At 40.5% G+C, this 23,522-nt stretch overlaps 2 protein-coding genes across 3 annotated transcripts in view; one reads left to right on the plus strand and one right to left on the minus strand.

Moving 5' to 3' along the window:
* The window catches only part of KCNQ5 (potassium voltage-gated channel subfamily Q member 5), a 540,177-nt gene that overhangs the window by 506,834 nt on the left and 9,821 nt on the right, over positions 1–23,522 (plus strand). For both annotated transcript variants that reach the window (XM_054569623.1, XM_054569624.1), the window contains one exon: positions 7,696–7,804. In XM_054569623.1, coding sequence (XP_054425598.1) covers positions 7,696–7,804 — 109 coding nt within the window. The remainder of the gene's footprint in view (positions 1–7,695; positions 7,805–23,522) is intronic.
* Positions 1,158–1,643, minus strand: LOC129067575 (high mobility group protein B1-like). Its single transcript, XM_054569625.1, has one exon. The coding sequence runs from the start codon at positions 1,635–1,637 to the stop codon at positions 1,224–1,226; it is 414 nt and encodes a 137-aa protein (XP_054425600.1). The 5' UTR covers positions 1,638–1,643; the 3' UTR covers positions 1,158–1,223.

Genomic DNA, 23,522 nt, shown 5'->3' on the forward strand with positions numbered 1-23,522 from the left:
TAGTAGTAGTCATTATTCTTTTGTTAATTAGTAGGTATAATTCCATACTTTCACATAATAATTTTTTTTTAATTTCTAGTAAGCTTGAATAGTCATTTTCACTACTAGAGATTTCTCCTGATTTTTGTACCTTTATATTTTGGATTGCGATACAATCAAATAAGCTTATCCATTATAAATATTGTCTTTTTATATTTTTTCCCTAATCAAGCATTTTTCTTTGCATTCTAATTTAGCTATTTCAGGTAGTAACATTTTCTGTCTTCATGAGCAAAGCTTTCACCTGTCTCCTTTATAATTTCTTCTGTTGATCCAAACATGAAGACATCATCAGTCCTCCACAGACAAAACAAAAGTTTTCTGCTAGGTTTTGACAATTTGATTTTATTTTGGTCTGTGAACATGGAAGTCTCTTATACAAGAGGGGACACCCCCAAAAAATGAAATTATCTTCTGGAGGGCAGAACCCTTGTAGTACAGGCTTCCCCTCACTAGGTGAGTGTTCTAGGAACACATATGCTATCAGTGTGCCTGCTGGTATTGTTGGGAGAGGCTGTGTTGGGCTTCATTGAATTTTTTTTAACTAATAAAATAATTGTATTTACTTAGAAACATTCAGAATGTCAACAAAACAGCTGCAACTTTTTTTTTTTTGCAATTACAGAATGGTATTCAGTTAACAGAACAATTATTTTGTATAAGCTGCATCAGAGACAACTGAAGATGAAAAAACTACCATCCCCATATCTAACTAACTTGTGCTGTGCACCAACAAGAACCTGCTTTAAACTTCCATGCCAATTTACAACCCCCACACTGTACCAGGCAAGGTTAGTGGCTATTGAAAATACCACCAGGACAGGGCTATCTAAAGACACATTCGGTAGTGTGTTAACTATACAAAAAAAGACACTGTACAGTTTAAAAACAATTCTTTCACAGCCTTACATTTCGATTTTTTTCTTTAAAAGGAGTGAGTTGTGTACAGGGGGGTTAAATGCTTTATAGACAAGAAAAAAAACTGTGCTAGAATCAACTTATTCATCACATCTTCTTCATCTTCTTCATCTTCCTCCTCTTCCTCATCCTCCTCATCTTCTTCATCTTTCTCCTCCTCCTTCTTTTTCTTGCTTTTTTCAGCCTTGATGACTCCCTTTTTCGCAGCATCAGGCTTTCCTTTAGCTCGGTATGCAGCAATATCCTTTTCATATTTCTCCTTCAGCTTAGCAGCCTTCTTTTTCATAAGGCTGCTTGTCATCTGCAGCAGTGTTATTCCACATCTCTCCCAGCTTCTTTGCAACATCACCAATGGATAGGCCGGGATGCTCTCCTTTGATTTTTGGGTGATACTCAGAACAAAACAAGAAAAAGGCTGAAGGAGGCCTCTTGGGTGCATTGGGATCCTTGAACTTCTTTTTTGTTTCCCCTTTAGGAGGAATATAAGTTTTCATTTCTCTTTCATAACGAGCCTTGTCCGCCTTTGCCATGTCTTCAAATTTTCCTTTCTCTTTGGCAGACATGGTCTTCCACCTCTCTGAGCACTTCTTAGAAAAGTCTAAGAAGTTGACTGAAGCATCTGGGTGCTTCCTCTTGTACTCCTCCCAGCAAGTTTGCACAAAGAAAGCATATGATGACATTTTGCCTCTCGGCCTCAGGATCTCCTTTGCCCATGTTTAATTACTTTTCCTCAGCGAGCGCAGAGTCGCCCAGTGTCCGTTTGGCCCGCACTTGCCCCCGGCGCTGTCTCTATGGAGCTCAGTGTACTGCAATGGCTGTGAGAGCGGGAGCCAGAAGCCGAATTTTTTTTTTTTTGAAGACTCTTTCAATTCACTTGCCCATTTCATGATAGGTGATTTACGAGCACACCTGCCCACGCTGTGCTGAATGTCCAGCAGTTTTTGACCAAGGATGGGGTGACCCCCATGACCGACCCTCCCTATTCACTCAATCTTGCCCCAAGTGACTTTTTTTATTTCCCCGGATGAAAAACCTTTTCAAAGGGAAACACTTGGCCAATGTAGAAGAGGTGAAATAAAAAAATAGCAGAAGTACTAAAAGGCATCAAAATCAATGAGTTCAAAAACTGTTGTGAGCAGTGGGAAAAAGTCTCAGTAAGTGTATTGCATCAAATGGAGAGTACTTTGAAGGTGCCTGACATTTAAATATGTAAGAATAAATACATGCCTTGGCTGGTGTGGCTTAGTGGATTGATCACTGGCCTGCGAACTGAAAGGTTCCTGGTTCGATTCCCAGTCAGGGCATATGCCTGGGTTGCAGGCCATGTCCCCAATTAGGGACGTGCGAGAGGCAATCAATCAATATTTCTTTCACACATCAATGTTTCTCTCCCTCTTTCTCCTTCTCTTCCCCTCTCTCTAAAAATAAAATTTTAAATTTTTAAACATTTAGAAAAAGAATCAATACACAATTTATAAATAACTTTGAGGGCATTTGGGTCCACCCTCATGTGTAAAAACAGTAGTGACTCTTTTCAAAGAGAACAGTGCTGAGGCCTGGAAAGAATGAGGTTTCAGATGGCAGAAGGACAGAAGACAATAACTGGAATTCAGAAAGCCAAGGCTTTTAAGCTGAATAAAAAGATGATGAAAACTTGTTCCTATATCACCAATTTCTCAAGGGATATTTTTTTCTGTTTTTTTATGACTTTATCATTTCCTGTTGTCTTGTGAAGCACATCTACTGTCTCGAATTTTTTCTGAGGAAATTATAATAGTGGTACCTGGGGAAACATGGAGAATTAGTCTCAATCCAATGGCAGATGAGTCAAGCACACTCCTCAGCTCTGCCTGAGGGAAACCAGAGGGTGTCAGTTTTTCACGTACGTTAATGGTTCTGGCCCTTGGCTGCACATTGGGTACCTCAGGGAGCTTTAAGGAAGACTCTGATGCCTGGGTTCCAACCCTAGTTTCATAATGTTTCTGTTCTTGAGGACGTTATTGGTATTGAGATGTCTTAAACCCTCTTCAGGTGATTCTAATGTGTAGCCAAGGTTGAAAACCATTGTAATTATTTCATCAAGAAACATAAGCCCTGGCTGGTGTGGCTCAGTGGATTGCATGCCAGCCTGTGAACTGAAAGGTCGCCAGTTTAATTCCCCGTTGAGGCACATACCTGTATTGCAGGCCAGGTCTCCCGCTAGGGGCGTGTGAGACAACCAATCAATGTTTCTCCCCTTCTCCTTCTCTCTCCCTTCTCCTCTCTCTGAAAATAATAAAATTCTTTTAAAAGAAATGTAAAAAATAAATCTAATCTGTAAACGGAGGTCACCAAGAGAAAGAGCTAGAAACTACCTATCTTTTTTTCATAAATACCTACTACATCTTGATGGCAAATTTCATAGTGGACAAAAAAATACAGAAGTTTCCAGAATGTTTCTGTATCTTCTCCCTCTTCACCATCCAAGTGGTCCTTTCTAAACACTATAAAATAGATTTTTCAAAATGTGAAGAAACAAGATATTTGAAAGCAAATCTTGAACACTGATAATCAATAGGAAAGAAAAGAGGGTTTGGAGAGAGAAAGCGTTGCATTTTATACTTCATTTTCTGCAGGCATGGATTTTGCACCGGGGTAGGCTCACCCTCCCAGGGAGGAATGCCCACAGGGAGCACCTCACTCCATTGGCATTTTGCTGCTCGTGACTAGGTCTTATGCACATCGCTGTTCACATGAGCTTATGTTCCCATAACTCACATCTCCCAAAATGCCAGAACAGAGAGCCAGACCTGTGGTGGGGAGAAGGGAGTCAGCCTTGGCTGATAATTTAGCCACACCCAGGTGCCATAGAGTTCACAGAGCGTTTTAAGCCTCCAGAAATCACAAGAAAGACATTTAATGTGGTGTTAACCTCACTGGAAAGAAATTGACATCTCGAGATACTTATGAGGCAGAAAGATGGCATTTTTCCCATTTTCAAGGCTTTAAAATAAAGAGAAAAATTTTGTAACTCAACCCGTGTTCAGCAGATGTCAGCAAAGATATTTGCTGTGACCAAACCTACAAAGAAAAAATTTTAAAGACTGTGAGTTTAATTTATGCTCTGAACAATCTAGTTTAGGTAGTATAATAAATTCCACAATAAACACATTTGGACATAATGCAGTTGGTGACTGACTCCCATCTTTTGCCCAGTCCTCTTTCTAAACAAAATGGATAAACTGAAGCTCTTGTTGGCGTACAGGACAGGGTTGAGGGAGAGCAACACTGGGCTGGAAGGAGACTCATAACTGTTTGGAGTGTTCCCAGTTCCATTTACAGTCAATGCAGACATTATAATTTCACTATCTTTACTTTGTGCTTACTGTGACTGTACATACCTCCTGAAGTTTTCCACTAACTTCATAGTAAAAGGCCCTGTATTTTTAACTATTTCATTGTTTGGACCTTCATCATCTTGTTAGGGTTGTGTATACTGTATTTTCAAATAGGTAAGTCACTGATACAGGCATTGCCATATCTGCCCTCCCTGTAAGCTCTCCCGTGTTTCTGTTTTCTGAGGTATAAGATGGGACCATATTAGAAGTGGTTCTCACTAGATTTCAGATGAGAGGAAGCACTCATATGCCTCTATTTTGAAGGGCAGTGTAAAATACTCTTGTGAATTCTATACTGGGAATCCAAAGTTCATTAGTTGACATTTCTTTGGGGTAGCTAACTTCTGGGTTCCTCAGAGGACTCCGTAATTGTTCCTGGTGACTGGCTCTGCCAGCCACCTGACCTGTACCTGAGCCCCCACACACACCACAGACAGTCCCTTCATAGTCCCAGGGTCTGTGTATTTCCAGGTCTTTTGGAGGACACGGACTGACTCAGCACATGACCGTGGTAACCACATGGCTCCAAATCTGATCCTTTTTCAATGTTGTGGGGTCACTTCAGCTGAGATCCCAATAGCCAGGTGCACATGGCCATGTGAAGGAAAATGTAATGCAGGAGAAGGAAATCCAGGCACCAAAAAGAGGGGCAAGAAAGGCAAATCTGGAAGGAGTCTAGAGTAAGACTCAGGGTCAGGCAGTGCCTAACAATGCAATTCAGAACCCAACTGCTTAGATTTCAATTCTGTTCTGTCACTTTCCATTGGTCCTTGGGCAAGTTTTTTAGTTTCTGCGCCTCACTTTCATAATCTATAAAAGTAAGAGTTAATGATAATAATACTTCATGGGTTTGTAGCAAGTAATTAAAGTTCTTGGCACATAATATGATTTCCGTAAAAAGCACATTGCTATTATTGGCATCATAATTATTGTTCTTGAATGAAGAATTGGAAGCCATAAGGAAAAGTTTTCCCAATTGTATTAGTTTCCTAGGGATGCCATAATAAATCATCACCGACTGGGAGGGTCTTGGAACCACAGAAATTTATTCTCTCACAGATCAAGGAATCAGGGTGTCCAAAATCAGAGTGTTACCATGGTTGTTTCCTTCTGGGGCCTCTGAGGGAGAAACCGTCCCTTGTCTCCCTCAGTTCCTGGTGGTTGACAGCTATGCTCAGTGTTCTTGGCTTGCAGACACATCACTCCAGCCTCTGCTTCCATTTTCTCTGTGCTCCTGTGTCTTCTCCTTTTCTGTCTTGCAAGAGCACTTTCATTGGATTTTAGGACTCACCCTAATCTAGGATGATCTCATCTTAAACCTTACTTAATTACATCTGCAAAGACCCTTAATCCAAATAAGGTTATATTCTGATGTTCCAACTGGACATAAACTTGTGCGGGCAACACTATTCAACCTTCTTCACCAACTAAGAGCAGGTTGGGATCAAAGCAGAGGAAGAAATCGTGAAGAGTCCTGGAAAAATGTCACCTAATCTTGGACATGGTGCTATAAACTAACGGGGTTGTGTTGCGTGGGCGGTTGATCAAGCAAAATAGCTGGCTACTATGAAGGTCATCACTGAGTCAGACCCAGCTAACACAGCGTTAATCAGTGAACTCTTGTGCAAACTGTGGGAAACTTCTCTGGAGATAAGTTGAATATACCCAGCAGGCAGTGCGTGAGCTGAGCCCTTCCCCCTGCCCTCTCCTGAGACGCTGCATGCCACTGCTGAACCCACTATTGAACGCTGAACGCATTCTGACACTGGGTAATGCAATAGCAAGGGAAGAGCTTTGGAGCCTCAAGGAACTGGATTTTAATAACATGCTCTGCAACTTACTAAGCTCCACTTACTACCTTTGTGGCCTCAGGTAAGATACTTACCTTCTCTGAGCCTCAGTTTTGGCATTTAAAAACTAGGCATAATATTGCTACAAACTTGTAGATGTCAGAAAATGAATGCATGCAGAAACTACACCTAAGCGCCTGGCATAAATTTCAGTGAGTGGTTGCTATTATCACTATTTTTGTAAGGCCCAAGGGACCATGGAGAAGAGCTGTGAAGACCCATCTGCATCTCTCCCCACCCCCACCAGCTCCACCCTTGCACACAATAAACTGAGTAAACACACAGAAAACAGTATAACTGAATTATGCATCAACTGCATTTTATTACCTGCACTGTTTCAATGAATGGACCTCCAATAGCTTCTCAGGGATTTTTTAACCCAACCTGAACAGCCCATGGTGCAGCACTTTCCTTGACTTAGCAGATGGACACTAGGCAGAGCAAAGGCAACAGGAAGCATTGTTAGTCCTTTAGTGCATGTTAACATTGAAAAAGACTTAAATAGTCTTTGGAGGCTATGTAACTCACGTCTCATGTGTGAATTTTTATTACTTTATCACCAAACTAATACATGTTTATTGTAGAAATTTTAGAAATATAGCCAAGCAAAAGATTAAATTCATTCTTAATAGCAGATAGATATATAGATTTTTTTCTTTAGTAATATATCATGACATTTTTTCCAGTCATTAGCCTTCAACATCATTTTTAACAGCGTCTTAATATTTCATTATATAAACCTGCCAATATTTATTTAACTCATCCCCTATTCCAGAAATTTTAACTTATTTTCAATATTTTGTTGCTGAAAACAGCTGTAGCGATGTGAGTTTATTCCTTATTAATGTTATAAATTCTTACTAATTTGGTTTATTATAACCTTGCCCCCTTTTCCAGCCTTTGCAATTAACCCAAAAGTTAATTTGCTCAGCTTGTGAGGAACTGATTTTATTCTTTAACCTGAAAATCTGTCAGCATTGGTTGTGTTATCTTAAGCAAACTCTCCTGGGCTGCCTGTGTCCAGTGACTAAGAAGTAGTCCATGTTCCTGGATCTGGCCACTTACTCACTTGTTCAGGGCATGGGGCTAAGGGGGTCAAGGTCATGGGTTTCAAGCTCTAGCTATACAGGCCAGTTACGGATCCACAGACTGGTTCCCTAACTCCAGACAACTGTTTTTTTAAATGCTGGCTGTTCGTTTCAAAGAACTGGACAAAGAGCAGGTATGGATCAATACAAATCTATCACCGCTGAAGGAAAGACATCGTGTCAACATCTTCATCTTCCCCATGGAAAACAGCTCAGTAAGGTCTTTGTGTCAAATAACATAAAATTGCTGAGGTCGTAGAAAAAGAAGAGAGAATAACATTGGGAAAAACAAGTGGCTGACCTTATGCTTGTCTTGATTTATAAGCTTAGTCTGTCTGTCCCTTCTCCTGCTCTATGAGACAAGTTCAGCAGCATGTCTTAAATAGCTGGCAGTGGTATTTAACTGATGATTCTCTCTTGCAGCTGACACCGCCCTTGGCACTGATGATGTGTATGATGAAAAGGGATGCCAGTGTGATGTATCTGTAGAAGACCTCACCCCACCACTTAAAACTGTCATTCGAGCTATCAGGTTGGTGGAGCACCTCTGACTAAATGACTCAGAGACCTATGTTTCTATGTTGCTAAGTTCTTTTTTTGGAGGGGCAGGTAAATCTCCTGGAATAATTGCCTTCTCTTTTACTATTCATCCACACTCCCATTAAATTCTGAAATAGTTTTTCTTAATACAAAACTTTACAGTATTCAACACAAAATATGATACAAAAGGTGGGTGGGATTTGGAAAGCCATGCCATGTCAGCAAGATTACATGAGAATTGGCATGTCATGTGAGTTGGTTACTTTTTAAAGATACTTAGTGTACAGTTGCAGTTGGGTTTTTAAAACTGTTTTCATGACTTGATGTTCCAATACATGTTCTGTAATTTGTATCAAAGAAAAAATCCTCTAAGTTATTTCAAAACAGGTTGAGTTCTAAAAATGGGAAACCTAAATTGCTCTACAGTTGCTCGGATCCTGCTGAAATTTAACTGTTAAAAGCAGATCTTAATATGCTTCCTCTACTGATAGCAGAAAAGGAAGTGAGTACCCAAAGCAACTTATTTCCAGGATCTACTCCCCACGGGAGGGAAAAAGAAAATGAGAAGCTGAACTAAATGAACTGCCGCATGCTTGGCCTGCCTATTTTAATCCCTTTGGGAGGATTTTGTCTGTCGGAAAATGCCGAGCGGCTATACTATAAAGAAATACCTCTGATATTTTGGCTCTTTTGGCTTCTTACCAAAAAGCCAGAGGAAAGTCTACCAACTAACCCAGTTTAGCTATTCAGATACTTGGTCTAAATGCAGATCAGTATGATTGATTACTTATTTCTATTCTGAGTTAGTCATTTAGCATCATGTTACACATTGCTTTACTTTATAGTTGGAAGTCACTGGGAAAGCGGAAATGAGTTCTAGAGATTTTGGTAAATGTGTGTGGGGTCAAAGAAAATCATGGTATAATGAAATGGTGTGCCCCAAAAGATGTTTAAACATTATCTGTAACAACTTAAAAAGAAGGGAGGTCCAGTTACTTCCCAACAGAATCTTCAAGCAACAATCACTATGTGTGAGGGGATCAACCTCATTATGTGTCCTGGACCATCCAGATCGTGTCTATTGTCTCACCATAACTGTTAGTAACACTCCCTCTCTTTCTCAAAGTGTCCCAGTTTGGACAATTATTTGATCACCCTATCCCTGGGGAACCTAGAAGGCTTGGATAATATTTAATCCCAGAAAACAGAAGGATATGCAGTAACATGATGCCTGAAGCTGTCCGTTAAAGAGATGGAAAGGATGTAGAACTGCACTGCCCGATATGGTAGCCACTGGCCACAGGAGGCTATTTAAATCAATTAACATTAAATAAAATTTATTCTTAATAAAATTTAAAATTCTGTTCATCAGTAGCACTATCAACATTTGGGTGGCTAGTGTCCATGACGCTGGGCAGAGGAGATTAGTACAGTTTCATCATTGCAGAAAGTCCTATTGGGCATTGCTGATTTAGAATTCCCTTTGAAATTCTTTACATTCTTTCATTATATCCATAATGAAAGACTCTACAACAGCAATTTTCAACAGGTGTACTGCAAGAATTTTTAAAACAGGCAATACCTTCCTATATAGTCAGGGGCACTGACCTATATTCCCTTAGACTGTCACAGGAAAAAGTGACAACAGCCAACACAACAATAGCCAACTGGTGTAAATGCCCTGTCTTGAACGATAAACATATAGGTCATATAACAGAGTTGCATCTTACTGGTCATGTTGCTTAATAAGGTTGTATCTGATTGGTTAATTCCTGGTACCAGAAATTCTTATATATAAGTATAGGCCCCTGATTTTTTTTAAGTTACTTTGGAGCAAGGGTAAGTAATTCCTTTTTTTTTTTTCTGTAAATTAATCAAAATTATACCTGTTTTTTGTCAGATCAGCAAAAAATATATTTTTGGTGTGCTGCAAAATTTTATTAATTAGTTTGTGTGCAATGAGTGGAAAAACATTGAAAATCACTGCCCTAAAGTGAAGGTGGGCAATTCATCCACAGATTAGTCTGATTTGCAAGTAGTACGATAACTCTTATCTAATGGGAGCAGATTAGGTTTCCTAAAAGTCATGTTTAATCCAGTTTGTGTCATTTCCCAAGACCCGCAGAAGCTTTCTAATTTTGCCTCACAACCTATAAAAAGAATTGTGAGCAGCAAGAAAGAAAAATGAAATAGGTTTATTCTGCTAACTAAGCAGTTTAGCAGCAGCTTAAGATTTACTTTCTTACACCTTCTTCTTGAAACTTGACTGAGATTTATAAAGTCCTTTGCAGAATTCCCTTCTTTTCAGAATTCTTTCTGAACAGAACTTTATTATTTACATGTGGACTTTGGGAGCTTTCTGGTTGCTACTTCGTGACACTTGAGGTGGATGTTTTTCTCCTTCGTACCCTGATTCTGATTAAAGTGTTTTTATTTCTCACTTCTAAGTTCCATTTAAAATGATTGGGTTCTATATAAAAACATAATAGCTACATCCAAGAATTTATAACTAACTGGAAATCTTTGACTCATGACACTACTTAATTTATAAAACTACATGATTAAAAGACCAACCAATACAATGAGCAGTTCTGAAAAGGAGTTTGCACATATACATCCCTAATCTTGAATTCAAGAGTCCTGTTCCTGAGTTTAATAACATAAATAAATTGAACATCAGTTGCCTGGAATGTTTTTTGCCAGATCATGCTCACCTCTTACTGCACACCTGGAACAGTAATTTATATGCATACTACCGATTGCAAGTGTGAACCATTTATCGCTCATCTCTAAAACAGTGACCTCGTTTTGGCATTCTCCTTGTTACTTTTGGTTGTTTGATTATTGAATGTGACTACTTGAACATGCCTTTGACTTCTGGTAGCTTTTTCCATAATAATAGTTTTTCTTAAAGTCAAATTAGAATTAAAATGTGTAACAGAAAATATGTATTCCACTGCAAGGATGACAGTAGGGAAAATAATCTCATTACCTTCACAAAGAGAAAAGTCAGAATTCTTAAAAAGTATATATTAAGCATCTGCCACTTTCTAGTTATTTTTTAGAGTAAAGATTCTCAGGTAATAAGATAATTAAGACCACTCTCAACTTGTCTGGATTTTATTACCTGAATGTATTTTGGACTTTTTTTAAAGAATGACATCACTGCCCTGACCTGTGGGGCTCAGTGGGTTGGGCATCATCCCACAAATGTCGCTGGTTTGATGCTCGGTGAGGGCACACGTCTGGGTTGCAGTCTGTCCCTCGTTGGGGATGTGTATGAGAGGCAACGGACCGATGTTTCTCACTCTCATCAATGTTTCTCTCCCTCTCTTTCTCCCTCCCTTCCCCCTCTCTAAAAATAAATAAATTTTTTTTTTTAAAAAAAAAAAGGACATCACTTTTACATCACTTTTTATAGTACCAAGCAATGGCTGTTCTTAGACATTTCTAAAATATGTCTTAAAAGACAAAAGAAAATACTTTGTTTTGCATAGTTTCTCAAAGATTACCACAGATTATTTTCAAATTAGTGGGAGTGCACAGACACTGGAAATGTGTTTTCAAACTCATTTCTGAGACTGAAGACTATACTTATTTTTAACAAAAGTTCTATATCTTGTTAATGTTTATTTTTTTATTTATGCTATTACAGTTGTCCCAGTTTTCCCCTCTTTCCCCACACCAGGCCGCCCCCACTCCCATAGTCTTGCCCACACTCTTGTCCACGTCCATGGGTCATGCATACGTGTTCTTTGACTAATCCCTTCACCTTCTTTCCATGAGTCCCCACCTCTCCCCTCTCCCCTTACAGCTGTCAGTGTGTTGCATGATTCTATGCCTCTGGTTCTATTTTGCTCACTAGTTTATTTTGTCAGTGGTTTAATTCAAACAATTGTGTGTCTTTTTTGTACTCAAAAATTTATTTATAATAGAAAGATGAAGTTAGCAGAGAAGTAAACAGATTGACAAGCAAATTGATAAACTCTTGAATATTCTATATACACTTACTTTTCACTATTATGAATAGTCATTTGCTAGGGCTGCCATACAAAACACCACAGGATGTATGGCTTAACCAGCAGGAACTTATTTTCTCACAGTTCAGGAGGCCGGAAATGCAAGATTAAGGGGTCAGCAGGGTTGCTTTCTTCTGAGGCCTCTCTTTTAGCATGCAGACGGCCATCTTCTCACAGTGTCCTCACATGGTCTTTCTTCTGGGCACTCACTTATCCATGTCCAAATTTCTCCCTCCTTACAATAACATCAGTCATATTGGATTAGGGCCGACCCTAACAGTTGCATTTTAATTTAATCTTCTCTTTAAAAGCCCTATCTCCAAATACAGACACATTGTGATGTACTGAGGTTTAGGGCTTTCACTTACAAATTTGGGGGGGATACAATTGAGTCCATCACTCATGACAATACGCCTGTTTTAGTATCCCTGTTTGAAAAATATTTTCTCAAGGACACTATCAAAATTTCAGGTTAAAAATAATCCCATTAATTACCTCGATATGTTCCTTCATGTCATTAAACATCCAGATATTTGGGACTATCTGAAAAGGCTGACTGATTTACCTTTCAAGTTTGTAGTTCGCGTTGTATAAATACTACATAATTGTGAATCTTGGGCAAAATTTCACAAAAATTAATGTACGTTTATCATGACAAAATAAATTCTAAAGGTCCTATATTTAGAAAGGATCTTAGAATAATAATTTTTTAAGGTGCAAAAGCAATGTTTGTATTTGTTTTCCTCTACCAACCTGGTTAGATAAATTCTCAAATATGCACACCAAGGCAACATCCAAGCACTGTGTAAAGGTTTGGGCAATTAGAGAAGGAGCTTTGTCTGTTAATACGTTGCAATGCAAAACTTACCTGCTTCTTACCAGTATTATTTTCATGAATTACTACTCCTCAAATCAAGACCACACTTAAGATCCTCAAGAATAATTGTTCTCTCATCTACTTGTTTTATGCACCCATGTTTTCTGCCCGTTGTTAAGGAATGAATCAGAGTTCTGTACAACCTGTTCTTCCTGTGAAGATAACCAAAACAACCCAACAGAGATTACTCACTATTTTGAAGAGAAATGATCAAGAAGCTTTTGATTGTATCGTGTTCTTAACTTCTCTTAATATGTCTATGTGACAATCACCGTGCCTGCTGTGGTCCATTGTATGCAACATTTTATTCCCCAGGCCAAACCAGCCTTCTAAAGAATCAAAGGAGTAAATAAGGCCTTGGGTGAAACTCAGAATTCTTTAGTTGAATTCTGCAGCCCAACTTTACCCTGGCACCACAATGCTGCTCAGGAGAGATACCGGTAGTCCAACAAACACGTCAGCCTCTGCGCAATGTTGGGCAACTCCCATCATCGCTATGTGCTTTGTTTTCTCATTGGTGAAGTGAAGGTGGTAATAGTATTGACCTCGTAGGGTTGTGATAAGGATTAAATGAATTGACATTTGCAGACCACTTAGGAAGGGCAGTGCTGAGCCTATGGTAAGCACGGTCTAAATGCTACCTATTATAGCCTCCAGGTGTCTGAGCCCCTTAGTGGCTCCCCTGCCTCCACTCAGGCCAGACCCTCTCCTTGCTGTGTTCTACCTGTGTCACGTGAGAGGAGCACTTCCGTCTCTCTTCTGAGGAGGGTGCTCCCAACTTCCCAACATTTGCAGCCTTGCCTGCCTGCACCCACTTTCACCCTGAAACACTTGCTACTCCCCTTGATGTTACCTCCGCACTACCTGTGCTGAAGAATCACTCAAAGTAAGGCCACTCAAGGCTGGAAGAGCAATCTTTTCACCCAACTGTGAAACAGTGTTCCAAGATCTCTCTCTCTTTTCATCCTCTGGGTGAGCTCACTGCCCTTGCAGACACCCTCCCAAGAAGTAAGAGGACAGTCAGAAGTAGAAGTTACTTGTGGTCTCCCTCCCCCACCCACACAGAGGCCTGACTACAGCTTTTAATGGTCCTCCCAGGGGGTCAGTTTATGCACTCAAAAAATACGCATTGAGCTTCTACTCTCCACCAGGCACAAGGATAAACATTAACAAGAAAGGTGGGTCTGTGCTTAAAGTCTTGAGGGGCTGCCAGGAAAGTAGAGTCAGTTAGGATACAGAGCAACACATCGTTGAAATCACCGAAGTCCAGGCTGTTTGAGCAGACATAATGTTGGCACTTAAATGGCAGGTGGCATCCAGGAAGGCTTTCTGGAAGAAAGGATATCCAAACAGAGATCTGGTAGATGCATACCTTCCAGGCAGGTTATTGAAAGAGTGTATGTTTAGGCAGAGGGAACTGCAGCTGTCAAAACCCAGAGGTGAAGACGGCATTAGAAAGCATGTGAGCTGGGAGCACGGAGGACATGGGGAGGAGAGGTTACACTGAGAAGAGGAGCAGGGATCTTTGTAACAAGCAGAAGGCATGGAGGCTTTTAACTACAGACATAAATTTGTCAGGGGCTTTATTCTAACATTTAGAAAGATGACTCTGATTGCAGTGTGAAGAGCGGACTAGAGAGAGGAGGCTATTGTTACAATACCTGGATCTGCTGGGCACCTGAGCCAAGCAGACAGGGTGAAGCGTTTTGAAGGATGTATTTCAGAGCTCCTCAAATGTAGGAATTAATAGGATTTAAATATTTACTGGTTGGAAAGTGGAAGAGCAGTAGAAATTAAGAGTGATACCTCTAGGTGCCTGGCTCAGGCAGAGGCTGGCTTGGAGGGAGTTGGTGCATTGTTGCTGAGTGTTGAGTTTAGGGGTCAGCAGGCATGTGGACCCCTGGACCTGAGGCCCAGGAGACAAATCTGGAATGAAGACATACTTGGTAGTTATCAGCACGGACGCAGGTAATTTACAGAAGTATCACCCCAGGGAGAGCGGTGGGGTAAAGAGGGAGAATGGTCAACACACAGAACCTAAGGCTCACAAGAACATAAGGAGCTACAAAAGGAAGACGGTGCTGATGGAGACAGACTCAAAGCAGCCAGACAGACGGACACCAGGGGAGCACGTGGAAGAGGAGCCAGCAAAGTGTTTCAAGTGGGAGACTGTAAATGCTGCCAAGAGGTCAAGAAGGTAAAGACTGGAATGGTTCTTCAAAAGTAGCAACAAGGATGTCACCAGTAGCTTTGGAGAAAAATTCCAGAGGCAAAAAAAGGCTGACGCCAGAGTGTAAACAGAACACTTTTCCAAAATTATCTACCAGAATCTTTCACTTTAATAGAAGCATAGCTGAGGTGTCAAGAATTTCTTTATAACTAGCAAAGACTCATCAGCTCCTCTCAAATTACTCAGATCTGATCATTGAAGAGAACCACTGCTGACATGCCAGCATTTCGGAGGTGGTTTATGCAAATCAGTCCTTGCTGTAACCCTGGGCTTGGTGATGAGATTTTCCAGTTTTCTTACCCTTGGGTCCCCTCTATTCTGAAAGGCATAAACAGGACCATTCTCTTGACGGTGCCCTAAAATGCATTCTCAACTCTGAATTTTTCTTAAATCTTACCACATACTTCAGACAAGGATACTCCACAAATAAAGAAGAGGCACATGTTTGCCATTGTGGGTTTTTGTTAAACCTAGAAGCTGTTTAATCATCATCAGTTCTTCATTGTGCTGATGGCATCTCTGCAGTTTTAGCTGCAGAGGTAAGGAGCCTTTGCAAGTCACTCCGAAGACATTCTTGACAGCCAGGTCTGCAACAGGTTACAGTAAAAGATGCTGCTGAAAGAATATTTTATGGATCACTTAACACATATTTTTAAAATCAGCTAATATATTCCCTGGAATATTCCTTTTGTTTGTTTCTGTTTTGAAGCTACTTGTGGCCACACTTTGCTCTGAGGTCACATTAAACTAGTGTTTTCATGAAAGATGTACTTACTCTGCAGCATCTAATTTTTAATCATTTATTTGGTTATTATTTAAACTGAATCTCCTATTCATTGCATTGACTAAAAATATTCAAGAGCAATCAGCATGTATGAGCACTTACTTATTTACTTATTACTAGGATTTCATACCCCTAGGAAAATAAAATTCCAAAAGTTAGTTACTATATCAGTGTTCACAAAATCCTAGGAGGAAAGTTAACCATTTGCAGACTTGCTTGGATCCAGAAGTTCTCAGCTGGGTTTTACTACTCTTATCTCTTTAAGAGAAAACCTGACAAAAAACAAACAAACAAGAAGAATTTTTTTTAATTAAAAAGAAAAGAAAACCCAACAAAATGTACAGGATAGCCTCCTAGATCCTGAATATAAAGCACAATAATAATAAGCATTAAAAGAACAACTATAGCCTGGCTGGTGTGACTCAGTGGATTGAGCGCCAGCCTGAGAGCCAAAAGGTCGCTGATTCAATTCCCAGTCAGGGCACATCCATGGGTTGCGGGTCAGGTCCCCATTTGGGTGTATGTGAGAGGCAACCAATCGATGTATATCTCTCGTACATCGACATTTCTCTCCCACTCTCTCTTCCTCCCTTCCCCTGCTCTCTAAAAATAAATAAATAAATAATTTTTTAAAAATAAAAGAAAGAACAACTGCACTCCCAGCAGAAGAAACAATGTGGCCACAGGACTTTCCTGATCCCTAGGTCAGCTGAGTGAGATGCCTGCTTGCCGTCTGCAGTAAGAACATCTGTTAGACTGTATACGAACAGAACTAATTTACATGTCTCTATCAAGAATTGAAGGGTTTTCAGAGTCTAAATACTATACATTTGATCCTTGAACTACTCAGGGGCTATGGGCGCTGATACCCGCACACCTGCTCCTTGCAGTCAAAAATCCACATATAACTTTTGACTCCCCAAAAACCCGACTAAGCAACGTAAAGTAGGAAGAGGGGTTGGGAGGAGAAACATACATCCACACCAAAAGCATAAGATCTAGGAATATAGTGGGGCCATTCCTACAGCCTGGAGGAATTTGGTACTACACCACGGAGGTGGGGGTGCAGCGTGGGTGAAGGGCCGTCGTCTCCTGCTGCAGCTGGTTCCTATCGCCTCCGCCAAACTGCACTCCCACTTAAGCCTGTGCCTCCCACCACCTTTCATTCACAAGGTGGACTATGGCTGTCTGCCTGCTTGTCTGCCTGCCTGCTAGACGGGCCGTGCTCAAGCAGCAGGGTTTTCTTCATAGAAGTATCCCTGACATCTAGCACAGGGTGCGGCATGTAACGGGCATTCAATAAATGTCTGATGGGTGAGTGAATACATGAATGAACGAATCTTTGAGCCCCACTCAGCAAACACACTTTTGACATCACTTAGAGAAGGAGCCACGCTGAACTCATGTGAAGAGCTCCAAACTCTGACGGATCAGGCTCTGGAATCCTATAAGAGCTCCCCGTGCAGAGGCTGTTGCTTTCCACCAGGACTGGAGAGGGGAAGAGACTGGAGGCCAAGGGATCACTGGAGGCTTCTTCAACTCTGCCAGAGTCTCTGGTCCTCAGCGCCTAATACCAGGCCCAGGCCACCACAGAAGGTGTCAAAGGAATATTTACTGAAAGAATGAATGAATGGTCACCCAGCACTCCCTTTCCCTCCAAAGTCAGTCCTTTGAAAAACGAATTGAACTTCTTGCGTGAAAATTTCAGACCTCTCTCAGGGAAGGAAGGCCGGGAAGCACTGGGGTTGTGACCGACACTCTGCCTAAGGGACCTGACTTGTGTGATTTAGGTGACTTGTCTGCAAGGAGGCAGGGGGTATGGAGGTTGTTCCGCCCCCACCACCCCAGTCCCACACCCTTTTCAGTAGTTCTCAACCGGAGCTGCGTGTTAGAACCACCTGAAGGGTTTTATAGAATTTCTGGACCACACCCTGAATGAATTAAAACAGAATTTCTGAAGGTGGGACTCAGGCTGTGGCATTTTTTGAAAGCTCCCCGCTGATTCCAGTGAGCAGCCAAGCTTGGGAAAGACGGCTGTCAATGCCGTCAATCAATCTGCCTCTGCAGTTCACAGTTGGCTGAGCCTTCTCCACCCTGCACATGGTTTGGCTGCTGGCAGGGCCCTTCCATCTGTCTGGTGGCAGCAACAGTCACTGCTGCTTCAGTTCTCCAATCATTCTTATCTCTGCATATTCATACGCAATGATTTTACCCTGATTTAGAGGCCTTGGAAGACTTTTGCAAGATTGTAATACTCATGGCAGCACAAAAAATGCACCTACATTTCCTTATAAGTGCATATGTGTTTGTGTATATATGTAAATATAATCTACCCAGAGTTTAACTTTGCTTTAGTTATTTCTTCGTGCTCAACAATTAGTGAGCACGCTTCCTTCAATTTCAAGACCAGGTGCCAGTTTAGATTTGTGGTGAATCTTTTTCCCCCTCTAGTGGTAACATTGGGGCACGTCAGTGCTGTACAACAGGTTTCCTTCTCTTAGACTCCCAGACTCAGTTTCCAACAGCATCAAAGGAGGCTGGTTAATTTAGGGCCGTTTGCCCTTCGCTGCTGTATTAGCTCCAGTGTGATTTACCCTCATAAAGAGAAAAAGCCAACGAGACTGTACCTCATGCCTCAGCCTCCTGCCCGTCCTCCAAAGGACCTCCCAACAACACCTATAAGAACAGGCCATTCACTTTAGCAAAATTTTATTGAATACCTGTTATGTACCAGGCACACATGAGCAAAGAGAATGATTTTACACCAAACTATATTTTTTTATTGTTGTTAATTGATGTTAAAATGTTAAGATTTTAATACTAAAACAATAGTAGAGCCTTGTGTTTATCCCCAGGCAACTTAACCCTTCTGTGCTTGTTTCCTTATCTGCAAAATAGAGATGACAATAGTATGTTTTTCATAAGGTTATACTATAAACTACTGCCTGACATTATTATCATCTTATAATTAAATGTATTCTAAAGGTCCTAATTTTACTCAAGAATGATTTGCTCAAACATTTTTTTCTGCCAAGCAACACAGGGATTATATTAAACTTTAATAATCATGTAAGAGGCCACCAAGGTCTTCTGCCTCAGCCGTTCACAGATTTTGTTTATTCCCAGCCTCAAGGCATTTCCTCGTGACTCTTCTTATCTAGGCCAGGGTCCGGCAAACTAGAGTGAGGGCCAAAAGCCAACCCAATGCTTGTTTTAGTAAATAAAATTTTACTGAAACATATCTACGCTCATTTGTGTATAGTCTATGGTTGCTCCCATGCTACAATGCAGAGTTGAATGACTTCAACAGAGACCACATGACCCATAAAGCATAAAACATTTACTATCTGGCCCTTTGTCTAGACCTCAGGTTGCTCTGGATTTATGCCAGGCTGCATTTAGAGAGTCAGGATTCACAGTACACAGGCTAGCCTACGCAAGAACCCGGATGGGAAATCAGCTCCCCTACTTCCACTTGCCAACCCAGGACACCCCCAGCCCCTAGCTCTCCTTCCTCCCCCTTGCTTTGTAGTAAAAAATCTTAATATCTGAACTGCAATGGTCTTGAAGAAAAAAAATTGAAAAGCAGTTCAAATTTTAGTCTGATTGCTACTTTTGGACATTTTCTTCAATTTTCAGCACCCTCCTATCTTTCCTGAAATTGAGAATTATTGAACACTGGGATTCATTTCTTCCTGCAAATAACCAGAAAATGAGCTGTTCACTCCTATTCACACAATCTCATTGTGCACTTGCAGCTAGTAGCTGGGAAATACTGTCAAGCAAAACTGACTACTATAGTGAGACCAATGAGTATCTCCTATGTCTGGGGTATAGTAAGCAGAGGGCCTCTAGAACTTGTGATAAAGTAGAAAGCTTTACAACTTGGGACGATGGGGAACCCACGTTAGCCATGGACTGGATCCTGGAGAGGACCCTTTGAGAGAATGAAGGTGGTCAATTTGAAAGGCAGAGTACATTCCAAGCGTAAGATCCCCTTTGGGAAGACGGAGATGGGATTGGGTTGAATAGACTAACATGGCCTCAGATTTACTTGTGTGAGACTGTGAGAGTGCAGGAAACAGGAGGAGGTCAGACCAGCGGCTAGCCTAGACATTTTCCTTAGCCTTTGAAAGGTTGCCTGCCATGATCCACCCTGTGACGCTAGCTTAGTAGAGTGGTAAAAACACGGGCTGTGGCATCAGCAATAACCTGCCTCTGACCAGTGTGCAACCTTGGACAGGTTACTCAACCTCCTGAGCTTTCACTTGACCCAAATATTAAAGGTGGGAAATTCTTACTGTCTCAAGTTGACATAATGCAGGTAAAGTACTCAGTGTAGCACCAACCATCCAGCCAGGGCCTCACTATTGGAGACCAACATTAAGCTGAGGCAGACAAGATCTGTGTCATACTCATCGTCATATCCCCACCACCTACCTCTGCGTCCAGTAGATGGGAACGGGGCACTGAGGTAAGATTCTTTGCATGCTAGCGACAGGAGCAGTTTTAGACATGCCAGTGATGACCAGAGAAACGGGGAAATGCTGCAAGGACCAAGGATGACAAGACTAAGCAGTCAGAGATGCTTTCTCGGGCTTAGCTCAGCCTCTCAAGGTTTCCATTCTGATTTTGACCATGAAAATCATGTGCAGGCCCTGGAGAAGGGAGTGGGGATTGGGCGGAGGGAGGGAGGCTGAGGTAACTGAATGAGAGAAACAGCTCGGATCACCTGATCCTCATGACAGGGGGTCTCCACTCAAAAAGAATCATCACACAATGGCTAAAACAGTCAGGAACCACCAGGAGTGAGCCTCACATCCACTCCCCATTAGAGTGACATGATTTTTGGAAGCACATAGAGTAGTCTCTTAGGAACAAAAAAATTGTTTTACTCTTTTTAGACTTTAACTACACGTTTTCATCTCTGTTGCTTGAGGGTTCTATGATACTAAAAATTTACTCAGCCTAAGTAATTACTATCCCACCAAATTCTTCACATTTGGTACTTACTGATTTATTCCTAGACACTCAATGTTTCTGTCTTTCTCCTTACTTCCCTATCATGACAGTTGATTGTTGTGAATTAATTGCTTTATGAAATGCTAATTATATTAGTTATATCTAAGGTAAAAGAATATTATATTTTTATGATTTTCAGAAGACGTTCTATTTAAATAACTTTTCTAAACCAGCCAGCCCCTGACTATTAATGACTGAACATTTCTTCTACTTTAGAAAGTATTTTGATATTCATGAAATAGATTCAAAGGCATATGCTCTTCCTGACATGTACCTGAAGACCTCAGATCTAAAGAATTCTTTTCAGAAGATCACTACAAGAGTCTACCTTGTCACAGAACACGAACACCTTTGACCAGCTAGAGAGTAGCTAATCCTCATCCATTTATTCAGCGAACATTTACTACATCTCTAATACTGGCCAGGGATTGTGTGAGATGCTAGGGTAGAAAACCTGGCCCCTGATATCAAATCCAGTGGGTGAGATACAATGCCACAGATTCAGCTACACGACAGCACCTTTGAGAGCACAGAGCAAGACCATCTAACCCCATGGGGCAGTCAGGAAAGATTGCCTGGAGAAGTCAATGCTTGACTTACGTCTGGAACAGTTAGCATTTTAGGTACAGTGCCAAGACAGAATACTGAGACATGAGCACTTTGGTGACAAGAAAATCCAGAAGGGCTGGAGTGCAACTTTATGCAGAGAAATAAGTAGAGATGCGTATCTGAAGAGAGAAGGCAGGAGCTCTCTCCATCCGTTACCCTCCTCCCTCTCAAGTTGCCCACTGAGTTCATTTGTAGAGCTTACCAAGGGGGAAAGACACAACCCTGCATTCAAGGACCTCATACAGCCTTGTGGACGAGGCCGATATATAAGCAAATAGTTACAATGTGGTATGTTACATACTAAAACAGAGGTTGATAGACAAGTGATTAACAGCTTTGGAAGAATTACAGAAATTTCCATTAAAAAGTGACTTTAGAGCTAAGTCTTAAAGGTATAGTAGTATTTCAGAAAGAGGAAATAGCATATGCAAGTAATTGATGTATATGTTTGATTGAATGGTGTTTTGTGAACCTACAAATATTTTACTGTTGCTGGAACCTCAAGGTGCAAATGGGAGCGGTTGAGGTGAGAGAGAAACAGAGGCCAGTCCATAAACAGCCTTACAGAATGTGCTAATGAACGTGATGTTTACCCAATAGGCCATGGAAAACCAATGAAGATTATTGGAGGGGGAGGGGTGTATGGTCATGTTTGCATTTTGAAAGGTTTATTCTTTCTAATGCAGATAAAAAAGAGGAGACAGTTTTGTTAGTATATGCTTGGTCTGCCCTTAGAAAAGGAAAAATGGCTGTTTTAAAGGATATAAGTATATCCTTTATATATTTATTTCAAAAATACTTATACTTTTAGGCCCTGGCCAAGTAGCTCCGTTGGTTTGAATGTCATCCTGATACACCAAGGTTGCATGTTTGATTCCTGGTCAGGGCACATACAAGAATCAATCAAAGAATGTATAAATAAGTAGAGTAACAAATCAATGTTTCCCCCTCTCGCTCTCTCTCCCCCTTTCTGTCTCTTTAAAATCAATTTTAAAAAGAACTTACACTTTTAAACATTCCCTCCACATTTATAAAACATATTACCTGATTTAGAATTCTCTTATCTTCCCTCAGACCTCTTTAATGTTTTTCTTTTCAACTCACAACAAAGCCAATTAAGAAAATCTATTTAAACTCCATCTTTGAAAACTTAATTCTTAATAGATGAGATGATTTTATACACTCAGTAATACATTGGTAAACTTAACAATCAGTTCTCCTAGAGTCTAACACCCTGATTTGTAGTGTTGGCTGTTTCCATGGTATAAATACTGCTACCAAAGCAAATTTCACACTATCAGTGTGACCTCACTGAACAAGAAGTTGGGAGAGATGTGCAATATTACACTGTTCGGTAGTATCTCCATCATACAGACACAACAGATGAGTACAATTCAAGAATAGAAACATGTAGTAAAATAATTAGGAAGTGATGAAATTTGCATAAATACTACCTTTGTTTTAATGTAACTTATTTTATTGTACACTTATATAATTTAATTTTTAATAATGGCTGTGTTCAACAACCAGCAAAAACTCCTAAAGATGTAATAATCAGCTCTTTGGAGTCAGTACAAGCCTGCTCCAGCCCATCACTGCATATACTCCTCTTTTCCAAGTAATTAAAGTAATATTTATTAATCCAACTTGCACTGTTTCACATGAAGGTGGGAAAATCTGTAAATAAAGCACTAGGAAAAAAGCACTACCACCTAAAGAGTGATATGATGTATAAAAATAAATGGGAAGCCAATTAAGAATTTTAACATCCACTCTACTTTGCTTACCTATTATCAATATGGCCATAGTGAAATAACATAAAAGACTATCCATTTCCTATTTAATATTAATTAAAATTATAAGTATTGACCAGAATTTTAACACATGGATTTTCTTTTAATTTGGCTATAGTAAATTATGTAAATACAAATAAAATTATTTAAGGTCTACTTAAAATATGACTGAGGACTAGAATGTAACATAGCCTGTTGAAGTCCTTCAGACTCTTACTCTTGTTAAAATATTTGTGAAAGGAAAAGGAAAAAGCAATGTACAACTTTGAGACAAGCTATCATATTAAACTCACACAACTCTCTACCAAGAAACAAGGGCAGGTCCCCATTAGGGAAAACTGGGAACTCAGTTTGCAGGTGTGTGCAGACCCACTGA

This window comes from Pteronotus mesoamericanus, unplaced genomic scaffold, assembly GCF_021234165.1.
Source record: "Pteronotus mesoamericanus isolate MK-2021 breed Mesoamerican mustached bat unplaced genomic scaffold, CSHL_Meso_final contig_20, whole genome shotgun sequence".
NCBI classification, from domain to species: Eukaryota; Metazoa; Chordata; class Mammalia; order Chiroptera; family Mormoopidae; genus Pteronotus; species Pteronotus mesoamericanus.